Source organism: Gasterosteus aculeatus, chromosome 14 (genome assembly GCF_964276395.1).
Source record: "Gasterosteus aculeatus chromosome 14, fGasAcu3.hap1.1, whole genome shotgun sequence".
NCBI classification, from domain to species: Eukaryota; Metazoa; Chordata; class Actinopteri; order Perciformes; family Gasterosteidae; genus Gasterosteus; species Gasterosteus aculeatus.
This window is the reverse complement of record NC_135702.1, coordinates 17,084,111-17,108,071: the sequence shown is the minus strand read 5'-3', so window position 1 is coordinate 17,108,071 and position 23,961 is coordinate 17,084,111. Positions and strand designations below refer to the sequence as shown.

The 23,961-nt window shown below is 51.2% G+C and overlaps 3 protein-coding genes across 6 annotated transcripts; 2 read left to right on the top strand and 1 right to left on the bottom strand.

Annotated features, from left to right (window-relative positions):
* Positions 1–217: 217 nt before the first annotated feature.
* On the top strand, positions 218–7,015 carry taf1c (TATA-box binding protein associated factor, RNA polymerase I subunit C). Of its 2 annotated transcripts, none has more exons than XM_078088394.1 (15): positions 218–677; positions 1,368–1,479; positions 1,583–1,632; positions 1,908–1,997; positions 2,178–2,239; positions 2,321–2,571; positions 2,646–2,777; positions 2,853–2,970; positions 3,058–3,129; positions 3,207–3,342; positions 3,531–3,659; positions 3,970–4,162; positions 4,252–4,389; positions 4,765–6,077; positions 6,166–7,015. In XM_078088394.1, exons 1-15 carry the CDS (start codon positions 549–551, stop codon positions 6,388–6,390), a joined length of 3,150 nt encoding a protein of 1,049 aa, XP_077944520.1. In that variant the 5' UTR covers positions 218–548; the 3' UTR covers positions 6,391–7,015. The 2 variants fall into 2 exon arrangements, with proteins under 2 accessions (XP_077944520.1, XP_077944521.1); XM_078088395.1 differs by having other exon boundaries at positions 229–642.
* ccng2 (cyclin G2) lies at positions 6,992–12,929 on the bottom strand. The gene is made up of 8 exons (XM_078088398.1): positions 12,562–12,929; positions 11,337–11,495; positions 10,935–11,072; positions 10,459–10,709; positions 10,270–10,348; positions 10,063–10,161; positions 9,126–9,325; positions 6,992–7,624 (listed from the first exon to the last, which is right to left on the bottom strand). Exons 2-8 carry the CDS (start codon positions 11,439–11,441, stop codon positions 7,513–7,515), a joined length of 984 nt encoding a protein of 327 aa, XP_077944524.1. The 5' UTR covers positions 11,442–11,495; positions 12,562–12,929; the 3' UTR covers positions 6,992–7,512.
* Positions 12,930–13,174: 245 nt separating this feature from the next.
* Positions 13,175–23,160, top strand: ccni (cyclin I). Of its 3 annotated transcripts, XM_040197199.2 has the most exons (10): positions 13,175–13,596; positions 14,429–14,579; positions 17,914–18,048; positions 18,812–18,886; positions 19,000–19,140; positions 20,218–20,346; positions 20,481–20,582; positions 20,870–21,029; positions 21,146–21,363; positions 22,045–23,160. In XM_040197199.2, the coding sequence occupies exons 2-10, from the start codon at positions 14,466–14,468 to the stop codon at positions 22,231–22,233; spliced, it is 1,263 nt and encodes a 420-aa protein (XP_040053133.2). In that variant the 5' UTR covers positions 13,175–13,596; positions 14,429–14,465; the 3' UTR covers positions 22,234–23,160. The 3 variants fall into 3 exon arrangements, with proteins under 3 accessions (XP_040053133.2, XP_040053134.2, XP_077944523.1); XM_040197200.2 differs by lacking the exon at positions 20,218–20,346 and having other exon boundaries at positions 13,176–13,596; XM_078088397.1 differs by lacking the exon at positions 14,429–14,579 and having other exon boundaries at positions 13,383–13,596.
* Positions 23,161–23,961: the final 801 nt, after the last annotated feature.

Sequence of the window (23,961 nt, the reverse complement as noted above, 5' to 3'; positions counted from 1 at the left end):
AATGCATTGGTTTTATTTTGAAGTGTTTTAAATTCTTGCTTGATTCATGTTCTGGCTTCAAAATAAAAGCTCACGGGAGTACATTTCTCAGGTTGATTTGAATTGAATTGAAATTGAAAGTTGCCATATTTTTTTTTTGTGTGTTGTTATATCGTATCATGTATGTCAAGTAATCCTAAAAATAAAATGTTATGTAATAAAAAGACAGACCGGAAGTGTCGTTGTTTTAGTTCCCAGATGCCGCCAAGTAAAGCTGTCAGTTTCCGGTTGGGAGTGTGCACGTGTTCGACGATACACTGAAGATTTTGGATCGTTCCACCAGAACCATTCGCGGTTCTTACCATACTGTTTAGCCTGATCCACTAATACTGCGTGTCGTCCGAGGCGGTGGACGCGTGTCGCGGTGACCGGAAGAGGACACACGTCTTCGCCCATGCTAGCCAGCAGAGCAGCTAGCGTTAGCCGAGCAACGCGTTCAGACCCGGCGAGGGAAAGAATCACGACACGCAACATCTTTTGGGAGCCGGACAATGATGTAACGCCTTAGAATGGCAAAGGAAACGGATTCCCGGTTCCCACGGCAGCTTTTCCCGTCGCATTACACGGAGGAGCCGCCGGACTTGGTGCTGAAACACTGCGCAGGTAACTGGGGCAGTTATGAGCGAGTCCTCCCTCAGGTGGGTCAGCTGTCTCTCTGCTTCGGAAATGCATGTGATTAATAACAGCACGGTTCTGTTGATATGTAAACTGTCTGTCTATAAATGATGACTTTGCAGTAGTGATTTGTGATCCTGTCTGACTGTAGGAAACCGAACTGCGTCGTATGAAATCATAATGAACACTGCGGTCAACGCAGCAGGCGCTTGGATTTTAGTGTTTTTGAATTTGCAACAATATGACTTTTACTTTGAAGAAATCTCCTAATCTGTAGAGTAAAAACACTTCATTTTCAGCCTGCTAGTTTTTTCTTACAACAGTAGTCATGTCCTTAGAGATGTCCTTAACACATGTATGTTAGTCTTTGACTGGAATTATTGAGCAAAGTCTTTTTATTGCATTTCAAGCTTTGAGAAATGTTCATTTTTGAAATCTAGGATCCAACTTTGTACAGTAAAAGTGTTCCTTTGTACAACAGTAGTCAGAATGGTGCTGAACACACACTTCAGTCTTGTGTTCCGGTTACTTGGTTGGACAGTGAGCTTTATTCTAGTAGCCCGGCATCGAGTGAGGGATGAGACCTTTTAATGACTTATTAATATCAAACCAAGCCTGTTTCTATGCGGTACGATGAGCCGTGGAGCCCTGATGTGTGTGTGTGTGTGTGTGTGTGTGTGTGTGTGTGTGTGTGTGTGTGTGTGTGTCTGCAGGGCAGCTCGGGTCCTCTGTCCAGCTGGACGTTTACACCCAGACATCAGGCCAAAGGGGACACATGGCGTCTCACGGAGCCGGTACCAGTTCCCCTTCTGTCCCCTAAACACCGTGAGTCCCTAACAGTCTGTTTGCTGCCCTCACTGAGGCCGTCCAGGTCTTTCTATGTTCATCAAGTTCTCTTTGAGTTTTATTTGTTCACATTCTTTCGCAGGTTTTATTTTGCCTTTGAAGCCTCCAAATCCACTGGACTTCACAGAACACGTGAGTCCACCAGTTATGACTTAACAAGCCCGTGGATCTGACAGTAGAGATAAATATATATATATATATATATACTTGAAAGCATGTATGTAAATGGACATTCAAAAAACAAGCAAAATGGAAATTGTCCTTCACAATTCAGCCAATAACTTAATACATTTAATAAAGATTCAGCCATAGACTCACATTCATATTTGACATAATATGAGCTTTTCATCATCGCTTTGCATTCTCTTTTTTGTATTTTGAGGCTATAAAGATGATTTTGTATTTAGATGAAGAACTACTTCTTGGACCACTGCCAGGACGCCTTCGGGTTCATGGGGGAAATTCTGAGCGAGAACTTCATCCAACCACCACGTGAGGTGCGACTCAACGGCGTTCATTTCAAGTATTTGCTGTTTAAGTCCAGAGATGATGATGATACATTGTCGGGGCTCTGCTTGCTCTCTGGTTTTACACTATGAAGTATAAAGAGATGATAACAGTTCTATAATAATAACAAGGTACACATTATTCTGTTGCCGTTGGCGTTTTTCCTGCAGAAATACAGCAGGAAGTCGGTCTACGAAGTGAGAAGCGCCCTCGACATGAAGAGAATCACAATGTGAGCGGAAACTCCATTTCGAGGCGACCGTCTGCAGTTGTCTGGTGGGGGTTTAACTTGAGCGCCTTGTCTCCTGTCCAGGTGTCCGCGCTCCTCCAGCTTCAAGTCCCTGGACGCACATGGCGCCCTGCTGTACGACGTGGTGTCCGCCGTGCCCGCCGAGCTGCTGGGCTCGCTGCTGCACGAGGAGCTGAAGGAGCAGCGGGACCGCGCGCTCTTCTCCGAGGGGGCCACGGGGGGCGCCCTGGCCTTCGTTCCCTTCCCGCAGGGCGGCAGCGAGCCCCGGAGCGGCTGCCTCCTCTACCCGGGCGGCCCGGGCCTGCAGCGCCTCAGTATCCTGCCGACCAGACGTGGTGCTCAGTTTAGTTCCTTCTGCCTCCTCTGGTTCTTAACGCGCGCTCCTCAGACTTCCACAGGGTGGCGCTGCAGGACGGCAGTGGGGGTTCCTCCCGTGTGGACGCCAGCGGCAGCGAGCCGTTCTGCTTCCAGCTGAAGGGCCCCGTCCGGCAGATCAGCTGCGCCTCCCAGTTCAGCGACTGTAAGAACCAGAGCGTTGGAAGAGCCGCTGGCCGCGAGGGGGACGTCTCAACCGCTTTCTGTCTCCTGTCGGCAGGTTGCGTCGCCGTGCGCTCCGATCGCCTGTGTGGAGTCTGGAGGTTCGGTGAGCAGGACGTGCCTCGCCTCCTGCAGGTCGTCAACACCAGAGAGGTCACGACCTGCGTCAGCGTCAGGTGAGTGGCGGCGTACGGACGCGTGCGTGCACCCAGATGCCCGGGGGGGGGGGGGGAGACACTGGCGCTCATGTAATGTCCTGTCAGTCCGCACGTCTTAGGTGAGGTCCTGGTGGCGAGGGAGAGTGGGGCGGTGGACCTCTGGAGCGTGGGCAGAGGGTGAGGAGGCCGATCGCCGGTTCTTCACACGGCTAATCGGACACGTTAAAGTGACAGAGGACTTCATTTCCAATCAGGATGCAGAAGGTCCGGGACGAGGACAGTAACCTGTACTTCAACGCCAAGTCGTTGTGGCGATGGAGCGAGTTCTCCGCCCACCCAAGGGTGATGGTGTACGCGGACAGGACGGGAGCGGACATGAGCGACATCCGGGTGAGAGACTGTCTATGCTCCCACAGTAGTACATTTTTAAGACCGTTTCCATGGCCTCTATAGACGGAACAGCCGCCTGAGTTATTCCTAGTTCCCTGTTCAGGACTTGTCTGTGTCTCTCAACAAATAACACGCGTGGTTGTTTTTAACCGAGGGGCGATGTTGCTTTTCCTTCGGCGTCCCCCCAGGAGAGTCCGGCCTCAAGTCACACGCTGTTTCGTATCAGCAACACCTCAGAGTGTCGTAGCGGGGAGAGGGTGGTACTGTCCACCTACCTGGGAGACGTCCACACCTTCCAGCACCTCGTCACAACTCAGGTAGACCCTGAGCCCACACGGGGCTCATGTATCACTGCTAGAGATACTCACGTCTCCAAAGACTCTGCTGGATTTGCATCCAAAGTTGAGGGCTCGATGCGTTCTTACTGCTGCTGCAGTCGCCGCTTGTTACCACCACATGTCAGGCTCCCAAGGGCCGTGTTTAGGGTTGAACTCTGCAGGAGGACAGCAAACATGTTCCATAGTTGATATAATGAAAGAATCTAAATGCGTTAGCATGGTTGTGTCGCGGCGCTGCTCCTAAAGGGAGCTCGCAGGCTCATGTTAGCATGTCCCCCCCCCCCCCCAGTGCTCAGCCTACATCATAGACGAGCGGTTCCCCTGCATTCCCGTGCTCAAGTGGGACCACATGATGACGTCTCCGCCCATGTTCTGTCACGTACTTTGTGATCCCGCCCCCTCCGGCTCGGCAGTGGGCGGAGCCACCAAGGTGCTGCTGGGCTCCCAGAAATCTCAGGAAATCACACTGCTGCAGTTCTCTGGTTGGTCTGCTCGACAGGTTTGTGTTAAATGTCCGTGGTGTTTCAGTGTGCTGTTCTCAACGTGTGCGTGTGTGTGTGTGTGTGTTCAGGAGGCAGAGCGACGGCCACCTTTAGTCGAGGTCCTCCTCAGGCGCTCCTCCGACCCGGAGACAGTCTGAAACACCTTCCTGTCCAGATCCCTCAGCGCCTGGACCTCACCAGCAGCAGGTTGTCTGCCCCTGCAGCAGGTACATGTGTGTTTAGGACCAGTCGCCGCTCTGCTCCGGAAAACAAACCCTGGTGGGGTCAACCTTGGATGACCTCGCCGGCTGTGCTAACCGCTGCCTTTTATTACTCTGCTGCTGACATGTGGAGGGAGCAGCAGCAGCAGTGTTATCGAGAGATTGAGTGAAGCCTGCAGCCTTTAAGTTAGAAAAATGCCTCTTTACTTCCTGTTTACACCTTCATGTGTGCGCACAAGATCACAACCTGCTGCTGTTTTTTGAGGCTCTCAGATTTCAGAGTTTAAAGATTAATTTCAAGTTCACGACTACGACCAAACCTACTTGTAGTAACAGTAGTTTTTGTAGTGTTGAGATAATGTGACTGATTTTCCTTTTTAGGTCTGACTTGTATCCAGATGGGGGGGACGGAGGCCGGTGGGGTCGAGTCCATCTGTATCCTCCAGCTGACGGAGGCGGGGGACATCTTCTACCAGAACCTGGAGTCACAGCCGATGGAGGCCTCTCCACCTCCGGCAGCCGAACCGTCTCCACGACCCGCTCAAACAGCAGCCGCAACTTCAGGGGGGGCGCCGGCGACGTTGAGCGACGAGGACGTGATTGGACCAACTCCGACCGTGCAAAGGTCAGGGGTCAAAACACTGGAGGGGGAGCAGGACGTGCACTCTGACTCCTCCCAGGACTCAGAGACCCGGCAGAGGGGTCGCTTCAGTGCTTACTCTGGTCTGAAGGTCATGGTCAACACCGACCCCGAGCTGGATCAGGGAAGCGGCTCGGACACGGGGGACAAAGACCTGGACGCGGAGGAGACCGGCGGCGCGGAGGAGACCGGCGGCGGGGGCCCGGGCGGTGCCGGGCGGCGGCCTCCGCCAAAGCTCAGCGACGGCGCGCTCGTCACGTGGAAACGGTGGCTCCAGAAGTTGGTGCAGAGGAATCGCAAGAAGGAACCCCCCCGTCGGCGCGGCCGGCAGCAACGGGCCGTCCCGGTCAAGGACCTCCTCCGGTCGGGCGGGGCGGCGAGGGATCCCGCGGAAGAGGCGCGGGTGCAGAGCCTGCGGCGCGACCTGAGCGCGTGCATGGCCCAGCGGGCCCTGCTGCTGCACGGTGCGGTCTCCGCCCCCCTGCAGGCGCCGGACCCGGTGGCGGTGCCTTGCGCGGTGCAAAGGGACGGCTGGCTGGACGCCGTCAGCCAGCGTCTGACGGCGTCCTGGGAGGGCGAGGAGGCGTGGCTGGCGTGGTGGAGGGAGCAGCTGGGGCTGAACAGGGAGGACAAGGTGAAGGCGCTGAGGAGAAAGAGGAGGAGGGAGAAGGACCGGAGGAGAGCTGCGGGCCGGCGCATGGATCTGTCCAGCAGCTTCACCTCCTCCGTCAGCTACCAGTCGGAGCTGAGCGACTTCTCGGACTGGTCGGGCTGGTCCTCCGGCTTGAGCCAGGGCGCGTTTTCAGACAGCGAGGAGGGACTGCCCCCGGCAGGCAGCTCTCTGGAGGGCGGGACTCCGAGAGCCACGACCCCCACCACACCGCCCGCCACACCAACCTGCACGCCGGTTGCCACGCCGACCGCCACACCAGGTGACCAGCAGGCTACCAGTAACGCCCCGACCCGGACGCCAAGGCGGGAACCCACACCGGCCAATCAGAGGCGAGCGAAGCGCCCAGCGGACGACTACCTCCGCGCTCTGTTCGCCGCTCAGGTGAGCGTGTTCCTTCTGTAGTTCCAGCTGTGTGCGTTGTGGTTGTGTGTAGCTAAATATGTGTGATTGCTCCCCGGCGCGTTTCTAGGACGAGGTCCCGCAGCACGACGGTTACTTGCAGGAAGGGGCGAGCGCCGCGCAGAGCTCGGCACCGCCGCCGCGCGGGGCCCCGTCCGCCGACCTGAGCCACCGCTGGCCGGACCCGTCGCAGGAGCCCGCCCTCTCTCAGCCCCGGCCCGTCTCCCAGAGTGCAAGAGGTCGCCCGGGGACGTCACAGCCGTCGCAGCGTAAGAAGTCTCGAATGGGATTTTGATCGACTGCCTCCAGACTCAAAGGAGCGCTTAGCTGTGATCGCCGCTTCCTGTGGCGCGGATATAACACGGCGCTCCTGCAGACTGGATCTAACGGGGAGAAGACTGACTGCAGACCAGTTTGGTAGGACTGAAGACTTATTTCTGTGTGTGCGCATGTGTTGTAATGATGCCGGTGTCACTGGCTAATGAACAGCTGATCTCTGGACAGAAGAGTTCAAATGGTGGTTGTAGTTCAAGTAGTAGGAAACCTCTTTAAACCGGTTCTTCCCGGCGTATGTTGTGGTTTTATTTCACTACTCTCTTGATGTGATGTTGAGTTTCTCAGAAGTTCCTCAGTTTGTTTGCTGTAATGAACGAGAGAAACCTAAAAGCTTTACAGTTCTTCTTCCAGCCTCTGGTTACTGTGACTCATCTTAGAGAAGAATCTTGGTGAGATCTAAACAGAATGACCCCCATGTTTGTTCATATACAAACCAGTGTCTTATTTTGGTTTAGAGATGCTGGAGGACAGAGGTTGTTAATTATTCATGTTCACTTGTCATATAGTTGCATTTGTGTGAAGACAAAGATCTCAGCAGCTTGTTGTGAAACAGACACCGATTAAAAAATACAATTTTTATAAGATTTTTGACTTTTCAGTAAATGTGACAAATAACTTAATATCTACAAACTATTAACATTTTTTTTTTTTTACATCATTTACAATTTTACAGATTTTTGTATTGAAATTTCAGACTTTTTTTTCCCCCCCATTCTGTGATTTAAAACCGCTACATCCTAAAATATTCACTTTAAATAGAAACACACGTCCACAAACATACAGCCTTTCCCTCTGAGCAAGGCACGTCTCCTGACTGAACAACGAGCCCATCTAAGAAAAACACTGCAATGAAACCCTGACGACACTCACTCCACTTCCTCTTGTGCACCAAATAACTTAATATCTACATTCACCGTGACAGAAAGCCGCCTTTCTATTAAATAAATACAACGTTTTGGCAAACTGAACCGTTTGGGGTCTGCACACAAACCACCAGCGCCACAGCTTATTAATGAATCCATTAAAGACTCCAGGTGAAGCAGTGAGGGGGAGACTGGCAGGGGAGGTGACGGGGGGGGGGTCACACATGGCGGCGGAGGTGCAGAGGGAAGAAGGGCCCGTCAGCGTCGCTGCCCAGAGAACTGCTGAGGGACTCCTCGCCGGAGCTCATCATGTCCTCACACGAGTCCTCACTGCAGAGACACACGGGGGGGGGGGTCGGTTAATTCACTCACATGCTACACACACACACTCACACACACACAAGCTGAGGTCTTCTGTGGTTCCAGCTCCTCACAGTGGAGTTCAAAACTTCACACGCTCGCACTTCAGGAAGAAGGTGGTCAACTGGTTTAAATCTTCTGTTGTGTCAGTCAGTCTTTGATCTGTGTGTGTGTGTGTATACACCCAAAGGCCACGCCCTCTGCTGACATCATGGAAACGTCTGTCAGCGGGACATGCACACGTCCCATCATGCACTGCAAGGAGATATGAGAGGCCCTGACACGGTGTGTGTGTGTGTGTGTGTGTGTGCGCACTTCTAGCAGAAGGGGCCCTTAGTTTAAAAAATAAAACAAATTGGAATGTCCAAGCTGACAAATGACAGACATTACCAATGTGCTGCTCTGCCAGTGTGTTCCTGTGTTGTTGTGCTGTACAAACAGCTGGTGTGTGTGTGTGTGTGTGTGTGTGTGTGACTCAGTCACGGGGCGCGCCTGGTTCCCTTTAAATGAAAAGGCCTCAGTCGTTGTCTACAGGAGTGTCTGTCTGACGTCAGCTGGACATCTGCGTCTCACTGAAACTGAAACACTGTCACTTCATTATTCTACTCAGTCCGATAGTTTAGGTTCACTCCAAAGCCCCGAATACTACGACATTCTCTACACCAGAGACTGTGGTGGTGTCATCAGGTGTGTGTGTGAGGCTCTGACTGTGGTGGTGTCATCAGGTGTGTGTGTGAGGCTCTGACTGTGGTGGTGTCATCAGGTGTGTGTGTGTGAGGCTCTGACTGTGGTGGTGTCATCAGGTGTGTGTGTGTGTGAGGCTCTGACTGTGGTGGTGTCATCAGGTGTGTGTGTGTGAGGCTCTGACTGTGGTGGTGTCATCAGGTGTGTGTGTGTGAGGCTCTGACTGTGGTGGTGTCATCAGGTGTGTGTGTGTGAGGCTCTGACTGTGGTGGTGTCATCAGGTGTGTGTGTGTGAGGCTCTGACTGTGGTGGTGTCATCAGGTGTGTGTGTGTGAGGCTCTGACTGTGGTGGTGTCATCAGGTGTGTGTGTGTGAGGCTCTGACTGTGGTGGTGTCATCAGGTGTGTGTGTGTGTGAGGCTCTGACTGTGGTGGTGTCATCAGGTGTGTGTGTGTGTGAGGCTGTGACTGTGGTGGTGTCATCAGGTGTGTGTGTGTGTGAGGCTCTGACTGTGGTGGTGTCATCAGGTGTGTGTGTGTGTGAGGCTCTGACTGTGGTGGTGTCATCAGGTGTGTGTGTGTGTGAGGCTGTGACTGTGGTGGTGTCATCAGGTGTGTGTGTGTGTGAGGCTGTGACTGTGGTGGTGTCATCAGGTGTGTGTGTGTGTGAGGCTGTGACTGTGGTGGTGTCATCAGGTGTGTGTGTGTGAGGCTGTGACTGTGGTGGTGTCATCAGGTGTGTGTGTGTGAGGCTGTGACTGTGGTCGGTGGGCGTCTGAGGCTCTGACCTCTCGCTCTCATCCCAGCAGCCCTCTGGGATGGTGGGCAGCTCGGGGACGGTGCGGTAGCTGTGCAGGTTCTGGGCGGTCCGCCGTGACACGATCCACTGCAGCTTCCTGTGATTGGGTTTGCTGCATTCCGGCGAGGCGTAGTCCGACAGACACGGAGCCACGCGTTCGCTCCACAGCAGCAGCTCGCTGTCTGTAATCTGAAACCAAAGCACACAGATCCGTTTAGGGGACGCTGCATTCAACATAATCATATTACTTCAGGTCAGGAGGTAAAGAGATCTTCTATTTCAAGTTAAGAGAAACTTTCCAGGGTGAAGCAGAGTGGAGACACCGGTGCACCTTTAAAAGCCTCATCGAGACACAAGACACAGAGCCCTGAATCATATGCGCCTCCACCCCCAATAAGATCACTCCTGTCGTGTGTTCACTCCCAGCCACAAACGCGTATGGAACCAATCCGCCTGCAGGTGGGTTCACTGAGTTGTTGTGTGACAATAAGAATGTCTGACTGAGCCGAAACCAGCCGTGGAATTTGAAACTTGCACTTCCTCATTGCTGTGTTTTGGGTTTGTCCATGACATTCATACCTGCAAACTCAAGGGTCATAAATGTCCTACGCATGAGGCCGGGACGCATTGGGTTCTGACGAACCCTCCGGCTCAATGACCACAGGCTTTTGATTGGGTTAGAATGTAGGTCAGAACCATCGGACCAACACGATGGATGGCAGCAAAACACACAGTAATAAAATGACGGTACCGGCGGTAACTTTGGAAAAGTTGGAGGTAAACGAAGGCGCTGATTGGCGAAGACTCGCCAAGTCACATGTCAAACATCACTGTTTCTCTCTCCCGTCTCAAACACAGTACGACATTGGTTTCCACAGATGCTGCTCTCCCGCCCCGTGGTTGATGTGTCATAGGTGGGCTTTTACCTTCAGGTGACTCTGGATGTGCTGGGCTATCTCCAACATGTCCTCCGTCTGGACCGCTTTGATCTCCTGCCTCAGGAGAGACAGGGCGAGGACGGACGGCTGAGGGGACAAACAAAGGGAAAGAGATGAAAAGCGTTTCAGTGATATAAAAACTAGCCAAGCTAGTGTAATCCTGCGTGACCTCTGACCCCGTGATGGGCTTCCTACCTTTGCTTTTGAGAAGGAGATGCGACACAGGCAGGCTTTGAGTTGAGCTTCCAGCTTCTCCAGGCTCAGGATCTCCTTCCTGCTCAGACACACGGGCAGGTTTAAGGCAAACAGACATTTCTCTGCATCATAAACTAAAAGCTTGTGTTGCAGCACATGGACGAGAAGAATCCCCGGCGGTGGTCCCACCTGTCTGTGGAGTGTGACAGCGTGATCCGGTGGTACAGGTGCAGGAAGGTTAAGGCGGTGACGGCTTTGGAGTTGAAGTTGAGCTTCTCTCTGACGATCTTCTCCATGCGGCAGAGGTCGGACGCGGTGAAGCGGCACTGTCCGATGCGGATGAGCTCGTCGGCGGGGACCAGGTCGCACTCCTCCTCCGTCACTTTGGCCGCCATGTGGAGGCAGCTGACGCCGACGCAGGACAGGTGCTTTGGCTGGGCCTGGTGGGGGGCAGCAGGTTGAGTGAAGAATGATGTCGCTGAGGCTTTACTTAGCAGAATTATTCATTATTTGGTACCAGTAATAATGAGGCAAAATAATTGTTCATCTACTGCACACATGATTTAAAGCTGAATATTTAAGCAAATAAACTTGTCAACTGCCACATCAGCCGTGAGAACAGGACTGTGGATCAGCAGGTCCTGTGAGGTGCGAGCTGCTCGTACCTTGATCATGGCCAGGAATCTGTCCAGCAGGTTCACGGCCAGGACGAAGGTCTGCGTGCTGTAACCGAAGAAGCTGGTGAGACTCCACAGGTCCTCCACCACGGCGTTTCTGCCCTCGGCAGAGATCCGGCTGGCATCCTGACAGAGAAAGACGTGCTGTTGATGAACCTGCTTTTTTTGCCACATGCATGCATTTCAGTCTTGTAGGAGATTAGTCAAAAGATCATTTCGACCAGCCATTAGATTAGCAAGAGATACAGATCCACAATAAATGTGAGCTTCCCAATGTGCTTGGAGGATTTCCCAGGCGACATCCGCTCCTGAACACCCTGGGATGGTCAAATAAATCATTGGATCAATGTGGGTTAATGGTCCATTCCTCCACACCAAAAATGTGCTCACCTCTTTAGTGGATTCGATGAGCCTCAGGCCCGTCTCTCTGGGCCGATAATGGGCCTCCTGCTCAGAATTCACGCGCAGCTCCTTCATCAGCTTGTAGGCGTCCATCTCTGAGCAGAAACTGGAGGAAGTGATCTCTTGTTTTTCACTACAGTGTCTTGACTGCAAAAAAAAGAAGACAAGCGCACAAGTTCAGCTCCCAAATACTGGCACAGGCCTCTGACCGGTCCACACAAACAAGTGCTCCAAAGAAAATAAAGGTCTTCACTGCCACTCAAAGCAACGGAGCGTCCTGTGCGCCTCTGACGCGATCTGTTGATGGTCGCCGGGCTCTGGGGGGCCTACGTGCGCTCTGTTGGGGGGGGGGGGGGGGTCGCCGCTCAGAGCCCAGCCTGAGCTCCGGTGTCGGATTTCGGCCTGATCGAAAACAACCGTTTCCCCCCCCAAAGGTTTCGTTATTCAACCACTTAAAACGCACAGAAAGCAGCGTCCTCGCAAGCGGAGACCGAGTTGTGGTTTTAGTGAATGACGGCCGAGCAGGATCAGGTCTTCACGGCCTCTGAGGGGGGGGCTGTGAAACCGGAACCTTAAATCAAACCACAGTCTGCTCCATCAAAACAAAAAATACTAATAGAAACATGTTTTCTAGTTTAACGCGCGGTATGAGCGTACGTTAAACGCTTGTGTGTTTTTATTAACGGATATAACGTTAACGTTAGCAGCGGTAGTTAGCGGCGGTAGTTAGCAGCGGTAGCTAGCAGCGGTAGTTAGCAGCGGACGGAACTACCGCAGATCAACAACAAACGGGCAAAGAAACCCGCTCTGGCTGGAGGAAGGGAACGTAAAACGCTGTCATAATACATTAATTATAACTTCACTCCATAGGCGCACAAAGGAGATCAACGCCTTCATTCGAAATGCCCCATTTCTGTTGTGATTGATTAACGTAATGCCCCGTTCAAACGTTCTGTCTGAGCTGGTCGACGGTGGATAGATAGACAATAGACGTTATTTTGTTAAGTTCAACGGTGATTTGCTTTTGTTGGTTAATCATTTATTATAAAAATGGCTAAATAGTGGTCCCATTGTCGACGGTTCCGTGTCATTCCCCCGCCCCCTTCTCTTTCGAGGTAACGTTCTGTAGAAACGACAAATCTAACGTGACGTTAGTTTACGTCAGCGAAGGGAGTATAAGTCCCATGAAGAGTGTTTCAGAGGGTCACTGTACCTGTTACTGCAAGTTAAAGCCACATATCGGTCGTCTCCCGCTGTACCGTACGGCCCTTCTCGTCTTCTGTCCTTTTCCTTTCTCTTGTTCTCTTTTGTTGATGTTCGTACGGCTCACGCCCACCTAGTGACGTCACGCAGCGCAAACCAATCAAACTGCTTCCGTTTAATTATAGAAATCACCTCCTTTTAGATTCAACGGCATGATTAGAGTATACTCCTACGGTTTTATGTCGTATTGACATGGTTTCTTACATTCCCTGTAAAGAAGTTTGCACTTTCATCGATCGACAATCTTTAATTCGCCAAAAAACGCCACTGGAATCGAGATGTACGCCTCTAGAACAAGAGCCGAGCCCCCTTCCGACTGGCGTTCCTCTCAGCCAATTAGCGAGCAGTATTTTTGCGCGTTCAAATAGTCCGCTCAAACGGGACACCGTGATTGGCTCATGCCAGTAACTACTGACGCAATCTTGGCATTATTTTCTTTTCTATTTTTACTGTTATAATGATATGATAATAATTGTTAGACATAACCACAGGGAAAATAGATTATATACATATAAATGAGTGTGTATATTGATATATTCTCCCCGTTGTAGATTATATTGTCATGTACATTAAGTAACTTTTTGGATATTAAAAGGTATCATCGAATACATCTTGACTTGCAGTAGGGTCACTATAAACTCGGCATCGAGTACCGACGTTATAGATATTTGTATTAGAACGGGATCATTCCACAGAGGGTGCCGTCGTTTCGTCCCTCCGGTCAGCCCGTAGGTGGGCGGAGACTGGCTGACCCCCCCGCCCCCCCCCCTCCAGAGCCGAGTCCCCTCCTCGGAAGTAGACGCATCAGTCTATTCCGTTATTTTATTTTTATATATTTTTCACCCCTTTTCCCTAACAACCTGTTGTGGACGCCAGGATGGACGATTAAACCGAAAAACGGGTCCCCGATTTCACCCCATATTTGCCCTCGGTGCGAGCGGACCGGATGAAATCCAACTGTGCTGTTCTCCGCTTCGCAGGGGAGGTAAGGCGTTGGGCTCCGTCTACTTGCTGGTGTGGCGTCAGCCATTTCAAACGTCTCCGTAGTACAGTTAGCGCTCTATTCGCGACAAACCGCCCCCCAAGCCGCTTCTAAAGACCACCAGCCGACAGCCGCGTCTCTGGCGACCACCGTCGACGTGTATTTGTCTGTGCGGACAGCGAGCAGCTCGCGGCGCCGCACGGACGCTGGCCTGCTTTATCAGCTCCGTCCGGGGAGTAGTCGCATCCGCGGTGAAACTGGAGTTTACTCTGTGAAAGCAGCTGTTTCTGGAGGACCGTTGGTTTACTAATAAGAGTGAGCCAGTAATTATTCCAGTAAAGGAGGGAAGCGTTGCGCCACTCTTTAGATGGGGCCCGACTTGAATAACGTCACGTGAGTCAACGCGTCGCCTTTGATGCTCTTCTGACTGCGTGCGGAGCCGCAGGTTGGACCTGGTGACCTTCACGTGTCGATGCCCCACAAACGCAAACATGACTCCCAACATCTCCTCGGCCACCTTCTCCTCCTGTTCCTTTAACCTGCTCCCGTCTGTAGGGCCGTGTTTCATATACAGACAGATACATCAGGTAAAACATCTCGATCATATCCAGCGTTTGCAAAGATTAAGACCCAATACAGCCCGAGATGTTCAGGACATGCTGAAGTATCAACTCAACCTCAGTTAAGAAGAAAGATATATTAGTCACAGTCTATAAATATCCTCATGATGTTGCCCATTCAGTTTCTTTTATCTACTCAGACCTCCAGAATGTCTTGGATGTGCTGCAGTGATGAGGGGCCACGGACAGATACCTGTGCTTGTGTCCCCGTGCAGGTGTCCAGTGGGGAGGTAGGCTCAACCAGGGGACAGGATGAAGTCCTTCGAACCCTGGGGACGCCAGAGGCTGGCTTTTCTTCTGGAAAAGGCCGCCTCTAGGGAAGCCCAGATGTGGAAGGCCTACCTGCCGAAGAAGCCCTCCCCACAGGTGAGGGTCGACCTTTCCACACGCCGCCGTTCATTTATGGCCATCGTCCCCCAAAGACGATCACTTTAAAGGGTTGTTTCGTGCGTGTTTGTGTGTAACGAAGCGACGTCTCAGCCAGATGTTTTCTGGCGGTTCCACTGGATTCAGGGACCAAAGGACATTTTGTAGAACACAGCGAGGACCCGAAGAAGACGCCTCCCAGTTACTCACCTTTTTTAAAGCTCTGGTGCGAAACGCATCTATTCAAATTGTAATGGTCGTTAAATAACAATTCTTGGTCACATCAGAAACGGGAACACGCTTGATTATGAAATAATGAAATGAATACATAGTATGATTTGTTAAGACGGGAGGTTCCTGTGCAGGTCTGTCCCCGTCCCCTGCGTCAGAGACAGCGTTGGGCTTGTGAGTCACTGGACTCGCCTGGAGACGCGTCCTCGTATGATGTCACATGCGTTTGGTTTCCTCACACCCGGTGCACAGGCCCCGCCCCCCCACAGCGGGCGCAGAACTATTTGTTTCTTGTTTTAAATTCCTCTGTCACCTTAGTTTTGTCGTTTGGGTTATTTTAAGATGTCTGTTGGTTTTGAGTCCAATTATTTTTTTACCGAAAAAACGAAACTCCTCAGCTTAACTTAACTTATTAATATGAACTATAGCACAATGAAAATGCAGACCGGAGCGCACAACCTGTGGTTCTTTACCATTAATTACCCAACCCTCCCCAGTTCTCGCTTTTATGGAGTGTTTTTCTCTCAAAAAAAGGGTCAACAAATATATTTTGTCATCATTATGTTAACAAAATCTATTTTAAACCCTGATTACCAACCTTATTGTGGACTAATGTTTTGTTAGCATTGCATTATTGGTGTATGCAGCAGTAGTCAGACGCACACCTTTGTCCTTCGATTAGCTGTCGTTCCTCGCCGCCCGACATCTGAGCGTGACTCTGGCTTTGGTTCGTGCACGTCGCTCTGCACGGTGTAGTTATTCAAGCTCGCTGAAATCAGCAGCTCATCTGTGACTGTTGATCCCCGTCTGCTGAGTCAACGCTGCACCTTCACCTCACTACAACGCAATCCTCCTCCTCTTGTTGATGTTGTGAATGTGGCACACGCCTGTTTTCCTTTTACTAGATTGGAAAGAATTTAGTAAAAGAAAAAGTTCACCGGAAATACACAACTGCCCCCAAAAATGCATCGCAACTCAGCCAGCAACCGAGCGAGAAAACAAGTAATGCAGGAGGCCGCTGTGAAAACCGAAAAATGATTTCCATTCTGGAAAATGTTGCATTTAGTGAAAGCGGTCATGTTAATTTGAGTGACCCAGGGGATCATAAGAGACGGGTCAGGATGACCGAAAACAGATCCTTGTTGGTAGAGACGGATCCCTTTTGTTGTTTGATTATAGCAACTGGTCCAGAGGGCTGCAGGCCGGTTATTGTGTCACCATCCCAACAACACTGACGTCCGTAAACTCCTATTGTTGTAAATGTTACTTATCTCAGGTCACTTTAGTCTGCAGTACAAACTGGGGCGGTGCGATCCAGCTTGTTTGTACTCCTGCGCGTGACTAAGAGGGGGCCTGCTGGGTAAAATAGCTGCGCCTGCTGTGGCGTTTGCTTCGTCTTTGGTCACCGAGCAGTTCCGTCAGCTTGAGTTGTAAAGCTCAGCTGGAGAACGACTTTACGCTGTACGTCTCTTCTTTGCCGCTCAGGCTTGTTATGAAATTCTATACATGAATGGACTTGGGCAGGGCGGACCACAGGGTAGTTGGGCTGCGTGGCGTCTGCCTCACAGACATGGCCAACCCGAACATGCGGCGTCTCCTGGTTCACATCTGTACCACAGAGGGAGAAGTCCGATCGGGACGCGTCGTAAACCGTCCGCTCACAACAACCGGCCAGCGGCTCGTTGACCGTATCCCTAGCTAACCCTATTCCTAGCTAACCCTATTCCTAGCTAACCCTATTCCTAGCTAACCCTATTCCTAGCTAACCCTATTCCTAGCTAACCCTATTCCTAGCTAACCCTAGCTAACCCAAACCCTAGATAACCCTATTCCTAGATAACCCTAGCTAACCCAAACCCTAGATAACCCTATTCCTAGATAACCCTAGCTAACCCAAACCCTAGATAACCCTATTCCTAGATAACCCTAGCTAACCCTAGCCTGATGCCAAACCAATTCTTCTCTTTGAGACAGTACTATTTTACAGCTGCCATATGTAGGGTTAGGCCCCCCTCCGGCCTGGGGAGGGACGGCTGAGCGGCTGATCAGCGTCACGTTGCACGTGAGCCGGCTAACGGGATAAGATTTCTCCTGACCTTTGACCCCTGCTGCCAGTAGAGCCATTGCACTCACTAAACCGGTCATGAGGTACACAATGTTTTAGTGTTGCTCTCGATGTGGAATCTCTCACGTCTTTGTGAGCGAATATTCTGACTAAAGAAGATCAGTTTTTACAAAAGCAAAGTATGTGAAACCTCCATCCGTGGTTCAGCGCGGTCTCGTGCTGTGACGTCCCGCTGCAGACGACGCGCTCCACTCTTGAAGCCCCGCCCCTCTTCAGTACTGTCGCTTCTTTATTCAAAGCTTATTGAAATTCGGTTGTTTGTCCAAATTGCAACTTGGACGCTGCACAGTTTGAGGTGCCATCAATACACCGGCGAGGTGAGACGGACATGAGAGGTTCTCGAGATGCGCACACACACACACACACACACACACACTCGCCGTTGCTTTAGAGCTGTTGGTGTTGCATTTACCTGAGAATAAATTCCCCTCAGTTGTCTTTGAAGTGCAGGCAGAGGATGGATTCGATCTGAAGTGATGAGTCCATCCACAATAAAACCATCTGCAACTATTTTCATAATTGTTTTTAAGTGGTTTTCCAATCAAAAATATTGAAACAACGGCAAACATTCTGATTCCAGCTGAAAGGAGAGAGAACGCACACATTGAGCTGAGGGTCTTTGGATTTGGGCCAAACTGAACTTTGAATTTGGATGTTTTCAGACTTAACGACGACTGGATTAATCAGAAAAGAGTTGAACTTGTAATGCAAGCTGAGGATGCAATGATTTAGTAAGAACAGAACATTTAGCTTCATTAATCTGTCCTTTGTAAACACGCATGTAATTCTGATTAAACATTTAGCAGCGTGAGCTGGAGGCGAGTTTGACTCATGTTTCTGTTCTAAGTATCCAAAGTCATTTGACAAGACAACCAAGCGCTCTTTGCGCTTGGAATTACTCGTGAGCAAAGCGAAGCTCGTGGCTCACCGCGCCCCCTGACCACGCCCCCTGACCGCGCCCCCTGCTGCGCGTTGCAGGATACAGACGTCTCCCCCGGGCAGCGGGACGAGGCGGTGCGCTGGCTGACGGAGCTCCACTGCAAACTGCAGCTGTACCCGGAGACCCTGGTGATCGCCGTCAGCATCCTGGACCGCTTCCTCGCCACCATCAAGGTAAGCCTGAGCACCAGCGCATCCTACGCGGGTCTCATCACACGGCAGACTGAAAGGATGAAACCAGACAGATGGGTTCTTATTAGATTGTTGAATTATTTTAAGATTCAGTACTAATGTGAGATGCAATTTAATGTTGTAGCTAAATAGTCATTAAGTTCAATTTGTTTACTGTACTTCCCCCCACTGACTCCTACCTTGCTGCAGATAGTCATGTGACCTAGTGGGTACGTATGTGTGTCAGTGTGACATGCACCCAGCGCGTGCGCTCTTACAACACATCAGAAACTTGTGTGTTTCCTCAGGAATGTTATGACACACATACCGTTCCTGTGTTGTTGTGCTGTACAAACAGCTGGTGTGTGTGTGTGTGTGTGTGTGTGTGTGTGTGTGTGTGTGTGTGTGTGTGTGTGTGTGTGTGTGTGTGTGTGTGTGTGTGTGTGTGAGTGACTCAGTCACGGGGCGCGCCTGGTTCCCTTTAAATGAAAAGGCCTCAGTCGTTGTCTACAGGAGTGTCTGTCTGACGTCAGCTGGACATCTGCGTCACACTGAAACTGAAACACTGTCACTTCATTATTCTACTCAGTCCGATAGTTTAGGTTCACTCTAAAGCCCCGAATACTACGACATTCTCTACACCAGAGACTGTTCCCTATTTAACACATGAGAGGCGCTCTGACTGTGGTGGTGTCATCAGGTGTGTGTGTGAGGCTCTGATGAGCATGTTGTGAACTACTGACCCGTGGGATGGTTTCTTCTTCAGGCCCGTCCCAAGTACCTGCGCTGCATCGCCATCACCTGCTTCTTCCTGGCTGCTAAGACCTGCGAGGAGGATGAGGTGATCACACAATACACACACTAATCAGAGGCCAAAATCACTGCGATCCTTGAACATTCAACAAGTTCAACAAGCTGTGTGTGTGTGTGTGTGTGTGTGTGTGTGTGCCTCAGCGTGTGCCCTCTCTGAAAGAGATGGTGGCCTCCAGTGACTGTGGCTGCTCTCCGTCAGAGATCCTGAGGATGGAGAGGATCATCCTGGACAAGCTGAGCTGGGATCTGCACGCTGCCACAGCACTGGACTTCCTGCACATCGTACGTGTGTTGCCCCCTCGCCGTGGGGAACGTGATGGGGGCTCCAAGGGGGCCGTCGTGTTTCTCAAGTGTGCGTGTGAGGTTCTTCTCCGTAGTCGCAGCGTAGTACAGCCGGTGTGTGTGGAGAGCCGTTACTGCCCGAGAGCCGGTGCTGTCTACGTGTTGGATGACGGTTTTATTGTTCTCTTCTTCATGTGATAACGTGTCAATACATTCATTGACATGAGGTTTGTTCTTCTAGTCTGGATTTCGTCCCTTATTGTTGTCGGCTGGGTTTAAGGTGATGCTGGAATATACTTAGATCAGCATCCTGCTGATGCTTTGGATCATACCAGCATGATCATTCTAGTGGATCAGAATTCATTTGGAGGGTGACTCTGAAATGAGTCCGTTGGTTTTAATGATTCACAAAGCAGGTTTCCCACTTGATCAGATGTCATATGAATTGAAAACATTGCACAATTTCGCGCTGTTCATTGTGTACAGAAGAGCTGTTGCCGTCCGGGAGGATTCCTTGTCGGCAGCATCGATGGCGCTCGTACACGGAGCGACGCGATAACGTCTCTTGGGGATCTGGAAGATCTCTCTCCCTATAAAACGCTGATCTAACTCATTTAGTTGGCCTGCGCCGGAGCAGGCTAGTTTCTGGGATGCGTTGCTATGGTGACCGAACAAAAAGCCTGATCGATGAACTCTTATCCTGAAAATGATCCGGCTCCCTCGCGTAGGAGGAATCGGTTTGCATGCAGTATTTGTGTGTTTGTAGCGGCAGTTTGTTTTATGTATTTGTTATGGGCTCATTGAAGGGCCGATCAATACGGTGGTATTACCAGGCGGCTAAACTACACGTTGTAAAACCATCTGAGGCTCCTTTTGTGAGTTTACGTCATACAAGAGAAGAGCTGATTATGGAGGGGGGCGTAATGTCAGGCTGAGCCTCGTGGGGGCGCCATTTGTCCAACCTGTGCATACAGCCATCCGCTCCGTCTGCATATCTCACCCAGCGCTACTGTTTCTACTATGGATGCGGGCGTCTGGTCCCATAATCAGGGTTGAAACGGTCCTTTCCTCCCGTAGTTCCACGCGATGGTGTTGTCGTGCCGTTCCGGGTTCTTGGACTCCGCGTCGGGCCTGAGTGGCGCTCAGCACCTCACCCTGCTCACACGGCGCCTCTACCACTGCCTGGCCGACCACACGCTCACTCAGGTGCCCCCCCCCCCTCTACCCAGCACCACACCGGCTCTGTCCCTCTGCTTCAGGGACAGCAGGCTCTGTCTTTGAGCAGAGGACAGGGGCCGTGCGTCCAACACTCACCAGCTTTGTCCCTTGTGGTCCTGTAGCTCAGAGGATCCATGCTGGCCTTGGCCCTGATCACCCTGGAGCTGGAGACCTGCTGCCCCGACTGGCTGGTTCTTACCATGGACCTGCTGAGGAAGGCACAGGTACGCACGTTGGGTCTAGATGCTCAGTCATGTGACCCGAAACAAATAAGCAGCGGGCTGCTCCACCAGAGCTTCTTTGCAATAGTAGGAAGCTCCTAACGAGTTCCATGTAGCTCCTCTAGTCGACTCCAGCATCTGTAGAAGCTCTGTCCCGTTTCCTGCTTCGGATCACTTGTGGAGTTCTTTGCTTTGAGTTCCTCCGACTTATTCTTCTTAAAACACCTTTTCAAAAATATAGGCAAATCATATCAATAATGATGTCTGACTGACGGGTATTTGTCTCCCAGATCGACAGCTCTGAGTTGATTCGGAGTCGAGAGCTGGTGGCTCGTAGTCTGTCCACACTGAGAGCTTCCCTGCCTCCAAACACTGTCTACATCTACCAACCCCTTCGGAGCCACAGCACCCTGCAGCCCCCGGCCCCCGCTCCCCCCCACTGCACCCTGGGTACGCTCCATCTGTCGATGTCCTCACGTTCGCTGCAACTAGTTGCATGATGGGTAATTAAGCATCTTGGAGATGGATGGAACCAAAACGTATTTCCACCACTTTGTTCCTTCCAGGGATCATCACCTCCACCCAGGAGTATTCCAGGGACCACATCCTCGCCACCTCCACCTACGATGGTGGGGAGGAGGGGAACCAGCAGCCCTGGAGATCCGTCTGCACCTCCTCCACCTGCACCACCGCCAACCGCAGCATGCCAGTTCTAGTTGCTCCCCCCAAACAGCTCGGCCCTCTTAAGGTCCCACTTCGCTGCAAGGCCTCCGCCAAGCGCAAGGTACCGCGCTCGCCCTCACGTAGGCGCTCGCCCTCCTGTAGAGAAACGCGCTCGCCCTCCCGTAGAGAAACGCGCTCGCCCTCCCGTAGAGAAACGCGCTCGCCCTCCCGTAGAGAAACGCGCTCGCCCTCCCGTAGAGAAACGCGCTCGCCCTCCCGTAGAGAAACGCGCTCGCCCTCCCGTAGAGAAACGCGCTCGCCCTCCTGTAGAGAAACGCGCTCGCCCTCCTGTAGAGAAACGTAGAGAAACGCGCTCGCCCTCCCGTAGAGAAACGCGCTCGCCCTCACGTAGACTAAATCTCTCGCCCTCACGTAGAGTACCGCGCTCGCCCTCACGTAGAGAAACGCGCTCGCCCTCCCGTGGGCGCTCGCCCTCACGTAGACTAAATCTCTCGCCCTCCCGTAGAGTACCGCGCTCGCCCTCAACGCGCTCGCCCTCTCGTAGAGTACCCCTCACGTTGATGAGGTGACGTGTCTCACTGCCAACCAGGAGCCACCAGCCGTTTATTTAGTGTCACCTCTGTACTCTGCTTTCTGACCGCGGCTTTACCTGTTTGATGTTGGGCGGGTGAACCCCGGGTGCTGGTCGTCTTCGTTGGCCGTTTGCCTCAAAAGACGAATGATGAGTAATGAAATCAGCAGCGAGTGGTAAGAGTCCTAATGCAGGTCCCTCTGTGTGTAGGTGGAGGAGATGGAGGTGGACGACTTCTACGATTGCATCAAACGCCTCTACAACGAAGACGCCGTCCACGAGGGGGCGACAGGTGGAGGAGGAGGAGGTGGAGGTCTCGGCGTCTGCAGTGTCCTGTTGACCCGACAGGAAGGCAGCTCTTCCCCCTGCCCGCCTCTGCAGCCGGTCGGTTCCTCCTAGAGACCAAACCGCCGCCACGCCGCCGTCAGCGTTACCTTTTGAAATGAAGCTGCGTCAGCACCGGGCCTGTTGTTCCGTTTAAAGTGCGCAGCGGTAACCAATGACGTCGGCCGTGACGGGGGTTTGGTTTCGACCCGAGCGTGACCCCGAGCCTTCGAGCAGCTCCCATCATCCCCTGCAACAGGAAAACGAAGCCCAAAAACAAAAAAAACCTGCTGCTGTGTTATTAACTTTATTCGTTGCATTATGACAAAAAGATTTTAAAAAATATATAAATACAAAAGTTACATAAAAAAAATCCGAATTGAGCCCCGTCTCCCTCCGTCTGTCCTGTTTGTCAACTTATTTTTGTTGTTCACATCTTTAACTTTCCGTTCCTATATTTATGTTGATTCTATCTTCATCACTCTGCATGTTCTCGTCTCTTTCATAGTCTGTGGAAATGTGACGATTCTGTGTATCGTGCAGCCTTTATCTTTTTAGTGAAGTGCAATTTGAAGGTGAGATGCTGATATCTAATATCTGCCTCCTACGAGTCCCTCTGCCCCCCCGGCCTGAATGAACATGTTTCCATCGCCCCACAAACTGAAATCTTGCTTTAATCCTTTAAGGTTCTAATGAAAGGCTCCCAGGTCCATTTATTACTGATCCGCCCCCGAGGGAGTCAAGTGCTAGTCCATATGTAATAACACAACCCTGCCCTATTTAAAGCATTTAATATTAAGCTATTAAATGAAAACGTTTTTTTGTGTCTGCGCTTCAGTAGGAGTTTCCAAAAAAACACGCTTTGTTTTTATTGAAGTTCTGTTTAATATATTTGTGTTCCTGTAAAAAGCGCCGTTTCCTGCTGTGGGAGATGCTGGTGGCTGCTTCGGGTCCCTGAATGCACCACAGCACCAATAAATGAAGAGATAATACTATAAAAAACTGAGCTCTTTGTCCTTATTCTGCCACACCAACATGTGCATGTTTCACATTGTAGTTCTACACCTGAACAACACGACCACAGTGACAGCGAGCAGCTTCCTGTCACACCTTCAGCCTTCTGTCCAAACTACACGTCCGTCCGTCCAAATAGCTCGAAAAATATCTTTCAATTCTGCTGCTCTTCAATTAAACAGATGGAAGCAGAATTGTTTTGGGGGTTCGGACAAAGCTGATGTTTGGAAACCAAGACAGAAATCAAATTATGGATTCAGACCTCCATCTGAATATAAAGACAACTACAAAATCGGCCTCTTATCACCTGAACCTCTTGGTTCTAGGACTTCATTCATTTCACTACACTTCAAACGGTGTGTTCACAGTTCTCTGTGCGAGTCAATCAGAAGACTGCAGCCTCACCAAGACCAGAAAGAGGATCACATCCCTCCAGTTCTGAGGTCTTTGCACTGGCTTCCTGTCAACAAAGACTGCTGGCGGTTTAAAAAGAGTCAAAATACACGTCTGACCTGCTGCCACCTCACAAACCATCCCGACCCCTCCGGTCGCCTGAGAGGCAGAACCAAACCTGAGAAGCAGCGTTCACTTCTTCTGCTCCACATAAAAAGCTGCTGACTTGAATTTGACTTGAATTGAAATGTCTCGTCTGTTTTTAAATGTCCTTTTCCTTTTATGTGAAACACTAAACTGCCTTAATGTTGCAATGTGTTATACAAATAAATTGACCTTTCCTTATTAAGGTCAGGGGGGAAATGACCTTTTCACATACAGCCATGTACGTTTGGA